The sequence below is a fragment of the Bombus bifarius genome, unplaced genomic scaffold (genome assembly GCF_011952205.1).
Source record: "Bombus bifarius isolate JDL3187 unplaced genomic scaffold, Bbif_JDL3187 scf7180000008008, whole genome shotgun sequence".
Lineage (NCBI taxonomy): Eukaryota > Metazoa > Arthropoda > Insecta > Hymenoptera > Apidae > Bombus > Bombus bifarius.
Genome location: NW_022884386.1, coordinates 2693233 through 2705502, shown reverse-complemented (window position 1 = coordinate 2705502; position 12270 = coordinate 2693233). Strand labels below are relative to the sequence as shown.

Here is a 12270-nt window from a genome sequence, read left to right as displayed (position 1 = left end):
ATCTGATTAAATTGACTTTTGCAAGCCAATATGCAATAATAAAATTGGCCTTTGTAATTGTCAATCCTGTTAGAAGTACTTTATTATTTGACTAGTTTTTTATCTCCAGACATTTTAATTTCTGAAGTATAAGTTAGATTAGAAAAGTTCTTTTAAGCCGATGGAAAGACTTCCCACGTTAATGATATTTCAATAGTAAATGTATGTAGCAACTAGCAAGATATATTATCGCTATATCTTCTAATAGATAATTTAAGTTCACTGTTGATCTCATAAAGAGATATATATTTTTTACAGTAAGTACTTCTAATTACTACTAAGTACAGTACTAATTACAGTACTACTTCTAATTATTACAGTAACCGGATATTTACAACAGCCATGAAAGATATTGGTACATGTCCTTATTTTCTAATGAAGAATTTCGTTATCAAATTTTTCATCCCATTTTCATTATAGAAAAGTATATAACTATATTAAAGTACCACGAAAAATGACAAGCAATTTAATATACTTGGACCTAATTAATTAGTATCTAAATGTTCTAATAAATACAGTAAGAACGATACAGCACTTCTGAATCTTAAAAAAGTAGAAGGAGAAGCTCAATGTGAATGAAAAAAAGAGAAAGTGACGATGGTGAGAGTAGAATATAGAAATACAAAGCCAGCATCGTGTGGTTTGTTTCCCGGGGGATTATGGTTCACGAATTTTTCATATAACTTCCACGTTCATTGGCCCCATTTTCCACGTGTTCGCCACGATCGTTCGCGAATCGAGCTGTTCAATTCAATTCCTCCAGGGAATGAAAGAAAGAAGAAGAAGAAGAGAGAGAGGGGGCGGGGGAGAAAGAGAAATAGCCGAGGGTATGGTTGAAACGAAGAAACGTTTCTTGCGGCAGGAAGAGGGAAAGTTTCGCGTTCGTCGTACGATGGCTTACCAGTATTGCTCAACTGAAGTTTGATGACCGGAGTGCTAGGTCCTTGCCCCATTTTGGTCGAGGCCGTAACCCAGGCCTCGTAGGATTCGCGCAGCTTCAACCCAGTCGCCTCGTAGTGCAGGTTCTGCTCAGACAACGAATTTTTAGTGATCTTCACCTCTTGGCCCTGGTCCAACACCCGAACATAGACGGTGTATTTGGTAAGGATTCCGTTGGGTCGCCGTGGAGGCAGCCAAGATATTACCACTGCGTCTTCGTTACTGATCACAGCTTTCACGCGCTCCGGCGCGTCCGGAACTGAAACAGGAGAATTAGGTGTGACAGCTGTCCCGGATGTGCAGCGGAAGAGATGGACAAGAGAACAGAAAACGTTGCTTACGTCGATGGTCAATCGTGATACGTTTCGAATTCGGGATTGGTAGAGTAAAAAGAATATGTTGGAGGAGAGTTGTCAATCTTTTTTAGATTGCGTTTCTGTTGAATCGTTGAAATATTGTTGGTAGAGATAAAAGGTCAGTTTTATCGTATATATTCGTTGTATATTGTATCGTATTTATGTACAAAGCTTTCAGTGTAACTTAAAGTTTGTTTAAAAAATATTTTCTTAATTATTTATATTAAACCATCTATCAGGTAAGTGACGAGTTTCACTACGACAAAATGTTGTCTCGAGACAAGATTCAATCGTCAAGTCATGTTTGCATTTCATTCGCTAATTGGAAGTATATGATAAGACGTGTTGCATCGGAACAGGTGGTAATTTGGAGGAATAATGTCTAGAGAACATGCTGACTGCTGCAAGACGTTCCAAACAAGATTCATTACGATGTCTTTTGTCGCAGGAGCAGTGTGTGGCCCAGCGTTGTCACTCAGCAATTTCGTAGAACATTCTCCTTTGTCAGCACTTAATCATTGGATCTTGCCTAGAGACGCAATATCTTTCCGTGGTAGAATTCATTATTTGCCTAATAGATGGTTTACAGTTGTAGGAAGCGACGACAAATACTTTGATCCGACAACTTGCAGTATTTTCTTTTTAAATAAACTTTGATTCTCACTGAAAAATTTGGATTATTCATTCGTACGCCTAATATTTTAATAATGCATCTATATATAACATTCTGTAATAATATATTTATTTGTTAACACACGAAGCAAGAATAAAATATATCTCGAATCTCTCGTCATAAGATGACGAACAATTTTAGAATAAAATTTTGTAGCAATTTATTCCCCTAAAAATGATCCTTCTGTAGAATGTACCTATACAGATTTTTGTGACAATGACTATATACATCTGTCGATAAACTTTGTCAAAAAAGTATCACACAATCCTTTTTAATTATATTCATTAAAGCTCTGCTTTTCTGAAATTCTCTTTATTTATCGGCTCATTGACACGTGATTGTATATCGCCAGCTGTCCGTTGCACGGCTCAAAACGAATCGGTGTTCGGCAACTAACAACGTTTATAAAGGGCCGACGAGTAAATCCATGGGACCGGGAGGCGGGATTCACTCGCGCCGAGTTTCTGTCATTGACAAACTCTCCCCGGGACTCGGGCGTTTTCTTTGTGATACACGAAATTTCGATTACGTCCCGCGCCTGTGCTTCGTTTGGCGAGGCAGTGCGACGCGACGCGCGTTTATTACGAGTTTCGCGATAACGCGATACAATTATTCGCGACCCATTTCGCGGAATTTCGACGGGCCGGCGCGTACAGTGGCCCGTGTGCAGCTGCGTTTAATGGAAAACCAGCTGCTGTTGAGTTTCCACGTTGTACGAGAACGAGAACAAACTCGGTATAACGTTAACTTCAAAGGCGCGACTAAAGTTTCTGTCATTGACTCTTTTCGTCCACGTTTCTCCATTCTCGTTAAACAGCCACGCCGATTCTCCGGAATTCATGGTTGCAAGTGGCCTCCTTTGTTTCCGGTATAAAGCGAACCGTGCAGCCATCTCACGCGAACGCCGTTTGGCAAGAAATTTTCGAGCTTATGTTACTCGAGTTTAAACTTCTTTTGGGTTAAACGGTAGTGAAATAGCGCACATGAGCTGGGAAGAAATAAGTCGTCTTACGGAAATATCGGAGAAATTGGAATCTCCAAAGTCTAGCTGCGATTCTATTGTTATTAATATTTTATAAACATAATTTGCGAAATGGAAGCGAGAATAAGAATTGGTTTTATGTAACAATGTTATGCTATATACTGTACTTTGCGTATTTTATGTATTCTTGAACATTACGTGCATTCTAAACATTTACTTCTACGTTATTTTAATAAATACGAGGATTCAGATGCTAAACGTATATGCTGTTCATATAAATTTTCCGACTTTTACATCTATCTCACACAGTATTTTCTCAAAATTTAGCTGAGGAAATTATACGATTCTTCCATCCAACACGTATGATTCTTCATACATTATGTTTCTCTCGTAACTTACAGAAATAGCGCTTGCATATTCTTACATCGTTATCTTGTATAAATGCAAATCTACGATTAATTAATCGCTTCATTGGTAATTTGAACATAAACCAGGTATCTTAATATCCATGAATAGCAATGTATACATTTGATTCACCGAAAATCGAAATCCAGATAATCGTATCTGGGATAATCAGCTAATTCAAGAAGCTCAATAATTTTAGTACCTCGACCAATACCGGTACTAGTGTCTGACAGCTCATTAACGTTTCAATAATCCTAACATCCCGGTTCTAGCCGACTTACATCCACGATCCACCCACTAACCCACCCCTCCTAATCTTCCAATCTCAATCCCAAAACGACAAACTGGCCGACAATCTCGTTGATCTATATAGTGATCTATTGAAACGTCAATAGAACGACTCTACTGTAAAGCACCGAGATGAAACCCGCAAGCTATACCGTCGTCGATTCTTCCAATCCTGTCGGAACGTCGCTTCGAAGATTTCCTTCTGTTCGTCGATAGTTGACGTTCGGTTGTTTACCACAGGACGAAAGCAAGAAATACGACAGATATTAGTAGCAAATGGATTACCAGTTTCTTCGGTGGTACAGGAAACCGGACTGCTGGTAACACCTTCGCCAGCCCTGGTGTACGCCAGCACCTGTACGGTGTAATTGGTGTAGGGGCTGAGACCATGCAGCACCGTGCTCAGTGCATGGCTGATCTTCGTCTCTCTGCCTGCCTGCTGCTCCAAAACCGCGCTGGCCGCCTCGTACAGCAACTTATAACCCTGCACGACCCCGTGAACTTTGTCGGAAGGCGGTGGTTTCCAGGTCACCTGGATGTTCTGGCCGGTTAGAGCGGCGCACGCCACCGTCTGCGGCGGGGCGCTTGGAACTGCGTCAAATTGTAACCATGAATTCGTTGCAAACCTTCGTATACCATTGTATTACTAGACATGCTCGTTCTATAAATACGCTACACGCGGCGGTTTCTCGTGACCGGTGAAAATTAACCTTCACGCTTGGAAATGTGGATGCGGCGGAGGGAAAACACGAGGGTGGTCGTCGATCGCATCCTCGTTGTCTGTGGAAATTCGAGCAAAGAGGCAGGATGACGGAGTCGCGGGTCTGGTTACTGCCGCGGCAAATGGCGTGACTAGAAGTTTTCAGTTTCGAGAGGAAATTCGAGGACAAAGAGAAGAGGTAAACTGGGTGTCGAGTGGATTGTTTTTGCGCTCCTGATTGCAAGGGTAGAATTCTTCGAGTGCTAACTTCTCGAGGAGAAAGCGAGCAGGAGAAACCGATCGATTTCTTCGAGACAGGGCTCGTTATTCGAATGTCGTTGTGTGTATACGATGTGGCCGACTGCAGAGGGATTCCTCTGTCTCGTTAAAAGGGTGGTCCACAAGCCGCGATCTTTCTCCACTGGGTCAAATGTCAAAAGCGGAAAAACGACGTGGCATGCGCGTGTACACGACACAAAGCGATATCCACTCTATCCGTGGTTTTCACGGAACGCAAAAGAGTGTTTCTTTTCCGAGGTAGCTCGTTCGATGGCTAGCTGCATCACGAGTTCTATGCAACCGAGAAAACCGAATGGGAATATGGAACGCGACCGCTCCACGTTTCCGGTTGCTCTCGAGGGAACTTACGACGGAGAGAAATTTGTCCTTCGAAATCCAACTGTCAAAACGCTGTTGTTCATCTTTTTTCGCGGAGATATGTAGTTTCAGGCGGCTGAATTTCGAGTTATTTCCGACTATCGTTGGATGACGGGTTTGTTGGAAAATGTGGTACGACCGTTTCCTCGAGTGTTGGCAAAGGAAACCGCGCAATTAAGCGCAGCCATTGTTTCGAGCGGAACGAACCACGGAAGTCGCACGAGTGATGGACAGATTTCATGCATCGTTGCAGCTAGTCGTTGAACTTTAACTCGCGATAAAGGTCGGTTAAACGTTTGGTCGAATGTTTCAAAAATTGAAATGGGAACTCCACGAGGTCTCGATATTTCTATATTAGATGCTGTTCACAGTATTATTTAAACTAAGTTATTTCGAAAATATTTTGGAAGTAGATGTGGTCACTGGTTACATAAGGATTACACAGAGTGTCAAATATCAAATTAACAGGATTCTACTGGAAAAAATTTCTTAAATATTTAAATAATTAGTGAATCTATAAATTACAAGTTATAGGATAACGGATGATTTGTAATTTATTTTGAAAATGAGTTGTTTAGGTGTTATATGGATCAGATCCTCACAAATTAAATAGAAGGATGAGAATTACAGACATTATTCCTAAAAATTATCATTAAAATTTACGGTTCTTTATGCAGTCTCCCTCTGACAAACAAAGTTTCTTTTTTGAGATGTCGAATATTAATTATGTACTTGGATAATATGAAATTTACAACTTTGCAAAGTACAGTGGATTTTATTAAGAAATATATGATTTATCTGTAATATAATTTATATAAAATTAAGCATTGATCGATGCTCTTTTGTTTTGCCCATGTCTCGTTTAAGATAGTGTTGCAAGAATTTCAGCATTCTCTTGGCAATAGCACAATACATATACAGGAAACTCGCGTTATCTTTCGTTACGAATTTAAACTACCAATGAACGTATCATTCATCATTGTCTTCTAGAAGCTTTGAAAACGAAAAACGATGCAGGCAAAAATCTTATAAATTTCAAAAGAATGATATTTTTCAAAAATAACATTAGGGACATGCTATCTCGATTCCAAGAGTGTATCGATTGCAACAATACAGTACTACGATTAGCAAACTTATTCTAATAGGAAGTAAACGCCAAAGTTTTGCTCTTACTACCAAACTTATTCTCATTACCTCAGGGAATTTATTAAACGTAGTAACGTATACCTTACAACTCGTGACTACTAAAATTTCACTAATAATATTAGTTCAATTATACGAGAAATAACGTAGTATCGTAGCAGGAACCCGAGGAAAATAAAAAGGGGAGAAAGCTAACAGGATAACAAAGATAAAGGATTCTGTGGATGCTAATACAATGTGGAGCGACAAGTTTGCTGAAAATATTTCCGTGGCATCGCGAAACATCAGCAAATGGTCCCGCGGAAGTTTCTTAGCGCCAGGGGAGGTATCGCGCGACGAGGGTAGCTTCCGCGACTGTCGTGAACTTAATCGTTTTAAACGACAACGGCTTCCGTTTTTACTTTGCACACGGTATACGATACTTAGAGGGTTGAAACTCAACAAGTTAGAACAACAGGTCAGTGGGGTAAAAAATAAGGGCGTACGTTAATGAGTACTGGCTTGATAGATGTATCGTATATGTAAACTTTTTACATCCAATCCCTCCGTTATTGCGGCTTTACGGGTGTAAACTGCTGCCGCGAAAATTAATTTCATCGTTTCGCGGCAAAGCACGAGTCTTCGGCCTCATCAGCGCTGGAGAACACGCTGTATTCTGTTGTATATTTATCCGGAAATTGCTGAAGTCCCCGATTATCCTTTATCACGATTCGTTGAGGCAAGGGAAATGCGTCCGTTCTAACTTGGAAATACCGTAAGTTATTTCTTATTCGGAGGAGGACGTTTGAGGATCCGTTTAGTTTGCAGGCAACAAAGCTATTTCTCCACTTTGCGTATTTTGTTATACGAAAACCATAGGGAGCAAACATGCTAAGTTATATCTTTCCTTCTTCACAGAACAGCACATTTTCAATTTATAAATTTCATAACATGTCGAGCAAGTCTGTATTAGTAAAACTGCTTCCCTATTTTGTTGTGGGATTAAATAAACAGATACTATATTTTTCATTTTTTTAAATCTATCTGAGAGATATTAATAGCGATATTGTCGGTTTAGCACAAGTACGATGAAACTAAGAAAAGTATATTTTTCTAGAAATTAGTTTAAATAGAAAGTAATTTATTACTCAAGTATTAATGAAAAATACCTGTTCCTTTACGAATTAGTTAATAATCTTTAGATTTTGAAGGTCTGTAAGAAAATATTATTTATATATGTATTGCTAGCTACTAAAAAAAGGATTGAAACTCCATTTTGAATTGTGATATTGTTTTTAAGGAATAATATAGTGTTATTAAATATAACAGTCTAAGAATTGTAATTTGTTGACCATGTTGACCGTTGTTGACCATGAAAATTCCTATCCCAGTAAATATCTCACTTTTACAGTTCAATTTCACAAACATCTCAAGATTAACAACCTTTTTCTCACAAACTAACGACATTTAAATATTATACATTTGTATTATAAGACAATAAAACGATAGACAATGAAAAAGTGGTGGTTAATAAAACAGACGATATAAAACATACGATAATCCAAGCTTATTAAATAAAACTCTAACATCAAAATTCCTGAGAAGGGAAATATTCTCAAAACTGAAACGATAGCGTTACGAGAAGGGGAAGAATAAATAGTAAATAACACAGAAATAGCAGGGGGAAATGAACAGAAAACAAAAGTGAAATAACCTTGATATCGTTTGCTCACCGTCTTCGAGGGTCTGCACCGACACCGGGTCAGATCCTGGACCGTCGCCTTTATTATTGAACGCCTTCACCACCACGCTGTACTGTGTGTACTTTCGAAGGCCGGTTAGCCTATAATCGTAGGTGCCATCCCCGTTTCCCGTGATTCCTACTCTGGTGATGTTCACCAATTGATCATTCCCTCTGAAATAATGCCACGGTTGGTGTTCCTCGAGGCAGAAAGATAAAGCGCGAGAAGGAACACTCGGAACTCTACGATACTTAAAGCCATTTCGTGGAAACTAGAGCGAGAAATAGTCTCCTGATTTTTCCAACTTCCCCTATCCCTCTCTTCTTGATGTCCGTATATATCTTCCTAGTCAATATGAAATATCTCGTAGTCGAAAGAACGGAGCACGCGTTTCCGCCATCGTTTAACGAACCGACGCGATTCTTCGCGAATTACAATCGAGAGTTCATGGAATCCCGACAACGAAGAAATTCCATCGTTTAGTAATGGTTAACGATGAACTTCGTTCAAATCCATTCTGCTGTCGTGTTCCAGCGACGTTATTACATTTTCTCGAGAATTCTGGAGAAGTCTGGAGTCTGGAAAGTCTGGAGAAAGTATCCCAGTTCAGGATGTCAATTTTTAAGTCTCCTTGGGATTCTCTTATAAAGAAGCCACAGGAATTTTGTTGATATATATTCGACCTTTCGTACGTAGATTTACGTGTGTTTGAAAAATATTCACCACTATCTTTAGGCGAAAATAATCAAGATCATAATATCGAGTTAGGCAATTGAATTTGCTTTATTTTTAATTGGTGCCCGCGGTTCGTAACCCGGTTTAATAATCGCCAGTACGAACATCGTAATGAACATCGCAATAAATTGGACGTTTCATAAAAGCGAAAAAGCAACGAACGTCCGCGAAACATCTGTTACGAGAACAAAGCACGGCGATTATCCGCGGCGGCGGAAACGCGAACCGATCGTCCGTCCATTGTCGATGGAATCGCCGTGATAATCGACGAAGATTCGAGCCCCTCATCGGGACCATGTCTCTTCCCTTCTAAATTCTACGATCCCGAAGTGTGCTAGAAACTATTCTAAATAGCCGTAAGCGGATAACGATACCCGAGATTGGTGCAGCTGATGGTGTATCCGAGAAGTTCACCATTCCAGAGGGATCGATCCGGTGGTTGCCAGGTGACCTTCACTTGCTGCGGTCCTAAAGGCTCAGCGATAACGTGTCTAGGTGGTCCGCCAGGAATTTCCCCGTCTGTTTGGGCCTGTTGTGTCGTTGGTTTCCGTTGTCGTGGTCGTTTTTTATTCGATCGAACGGAGACGCGTGGACCGAGTGAAAAGGGAAACGATGATAAAGTTAAACGAAATGGCGGTCGTTTTCGAACTGAACGAATAGATGGACATAATATGATACAATGATAAAATTTGCTTTCTTTTTTTTTTCTTTTTTTTTTTTTTTGAGACATGCTGAAATGTTTGATACTGACATGAAGGATGTCGCTTGGCGCTGATGTTCCAAGGTGATTTTCCGCAAGCACCCGAAAGTGGTAGGAGGTCGCCGGTTTTAGAGGCGACACCAGCGCGACCGTGTTGTCCCCTGCCACCATCTTCTGCGTGTTGTGCTCATGCCACACGTCTTTCCAGCAAAAGGCAACGACAACGCTTAGAGGGCTTGTGCATCGTTGATCGCTAGGATAGTCGACGGATTTACGACGCACAGCTTTCACGCGCCGCACGAAACATATGTACGCGAACTTTCGTCCCGCCCCGAGGCGCGCTATTATAGTCACGCTTTTTTTATTCTACCAGTTCACGGTGAAACTACGCGTCGTTTTCAGTTTCGTCCTTTTTCATCGAGTTAAAGGAAAAAGAAACATAATCGACGTCAGTTGAAGGCTTCTTCGTTGCTCTCAATGGCGCAAAGGAAACAAATTTGCGAAGAAAAAGCAACGATCGCGTTTCCTCGTTGCAAAGTTCGCTGACTTATCGAAACTTCGAAGATGGAAGTATATCGAATTCAATTTAAACTCGATGTGTCTATGTTGAACGTCTGTTGTGACGTATATCCTAATAATATCGATAAACTTCCTTTCGACAGTCTCCATGTTTTTTCAGTCCAGGGAAACTTCTGTTAAAAATAGTAACTTTGTATGAAACACCATGAACGTAACTGTTGCGTTTTCTTTTCGCAGATCTTATTAACTAACTTCGTTTTTAGTTTTATCATCGTTGGCACAGAAACTTCGAAAATTGAAAGATTCGTCAAGCGGCCATGTTAGACGTCATCGAAAACGAAGTTATCTCAACCAGAAAAAGAGACTTAACTGGCTGATATCGCGGACGGGCAGAATAGCGGTAATCCGCCTCGAAGCAGTCGAAAAATCGAACGTGCGAACGAACAGGCGATCCATGGTCGACGAAAAAACTGAAGAAAAAGGAGGACCAATCGAAGGGAGAGTAAAGTTCAATAAAGTAATATCACATGGTACGTATTTCCGAAATTTTGAAGCACGTTAATCAAACGCGTTCCACTGTGATTGAACAAAAATGCAATATTTTCGGCTCTATGAACTTCTTTTATCGCGTGTCCTCGATACCCGTTTATATGAATAAAAATTCCATTACTATCACGCTTTGCTCTGACAATGAAAACGAATGAAAAAAAAAAGAAGAAAAGGAAAACCAAAATTAAAATCGTGTATATTTAATTTCAATTCCGATGTTCGGATAAAGAAACGAGTGAAATATTCGTCGTCGACTATGAATAGTAGAATGATCGAGTTCGCACGATCGATATAGTCAGGGGTGGCAGCAAGAAGAAATCCCGGGGGCGGCAGTGATAGCGAATACCCGACTCGGTGCTTGCCCTGAAAACGTGTTTCACGCGCGTTCACACCACGACAGGCCTCTGTCCTTCCATGTGTTAAGTTCGATAATTTAGCAGCGGCCAGGCGATTCGAGTCGATTAGGCGTAAATGAGGACATCCGAAGTTAACGAGGGACTGGATCCTGAGGGCGGGTAGGCGAGGCCTGAACAGAGAAGGAGAGCGAGTGAGAGGAAAAGGAGAAAGAGATAGATAGAGTTTGTGTGCGGGGTGTTCGACGCTTTGAAAGAGAACTTTCCACCGGCGGAGAAAATAAAGGCAGAAGACAGAGAGAAGAAGCACAGCGTCAACTTTGCGGCAAACTTCGACTTCCTTCTCGTGGCACGCTTTTATGAAAACCGTGACCCACCCTTCGCTTCGCTCGATATAACACCCTTCGCCTGGCTCTCTGTTCGTGTTGCTCGAAAAAACGGGTCATTCCACGCGGCGTAATTAAATATCGTCGAATAACCGTTGGATACGAGCGAACTGCAGGCCCTTTCTGCGAACCAACCTTTCGTTGACCGGTTCTCCATCGACAATACGCGTTTGATTCGATGGCTAACAAAACTTGCGAAGGTAGGGCGGCTTTGGCTTTCACGAAAATTGAAAAACTTTCGCCCTGTGTACGCGCCGTGGTTCACAGCCGGAAGTCCTGCCAGAGCTAAGGGAGACTCGACTGCGGCGCTTCGAAATTAATTTTTCCATTAAAATGTAAAAACCAACCGGGGCTGCGAATTGGCTCGTTTCGCGGGCGTTCTGCGGGATCATCGTTTGTTATTTTGTTGGCCGACAGCTATTCCAGCTAGGGGAATCGAGAGAAGTCGATAAAAAGGTAGGAAAGCTTTGGAAGCTGTAGAGAAAGCCGTACGTCAAAGGTTTGTGGTTCCAATCAGCGACGAATCGCACGAAAGAAACCACGGATTCTGGCATACGATCGTTGGCCCGGATTGATTATATATTGTTTGCCATATTGCGCTATAATTTCATTCCCTCCGATTGCCCCCGCAGCTAGCCAGCCAGGCTATTGATTAAATTCGAGATCCAGCTTGACAGTCCAATAATGGAGTCTTAATGTGGCACCGCCGAGATATTACGAATCAAACTCCTTCCGACGGCCGGCCTGTAATGAAACGACGATCGTGCTTGTGGATGGAAAGCAATTAAAATATAGAGGCCAGACGGAGGAAGTTCGTGTAAACAAAAGATAGCCCAAATGAAAACTGTCGTGATCGTAATGAAATTTTCCTTCTCTCTCGTGCGTGTCGAATTCAATGAAAAAAAGTCGATCAAGAAACTTTATAGAACGTATAGGCTGTTTCAAAAAATTGTGGTCAGGTGCATGTAGTAACAAAAACAGATAAAAAAAGGATACAAGTATCGTTGGTTTCGGAGTCAGATATTTTCATCAGTGAGATATTATCTACCTCGACATATTGTTTTTTGAGTTCATCAACATACACTAGTTCGAAAATTTAAAGCCAATCTGAAAATATAGATAGAA

At 41.0% G+C, this 12270-nt stretch overlaps 1 protein-coding gene across 7 annotated transcripts in view; it reads right to left on the bottom strand.

Annotated features, from left to right (window-relative positions):
- The window catches only part of LOC117206521 (Down syndrome cell adhesion molecule-like protein Dscam2), a 163537-nt gene that overhangs the window by 12281 nt on the left and 138986 nt on the right, over positions 1-12270 (bottom strand). For all 7 annotated transcript variants that reach the window (XM_033445956.1, XM_033445953.1, XM_033445958.1 and 4 more), the window contains 5 exons: positions 9390-9538; positions 9013-9167; positions 7895-8076; positions 3968-4273; positions 941-1237 (listed from right to left, as the gene is read on the bottom strand). In XM_033445956.1, coding sequence (XP_033301847.1) covers positions 941-1237; positions 3968-4273; positions 7895-8076; positions 9013-9167; positions 9390-9538 — 1089 coding nt within the window. The remainder of the gene's footprint in view (positions 1-940; positions 1238-3967; positions 4274-7894; positions 8077-9012; positions 9168-9389; positions 9539-12270) is intronic.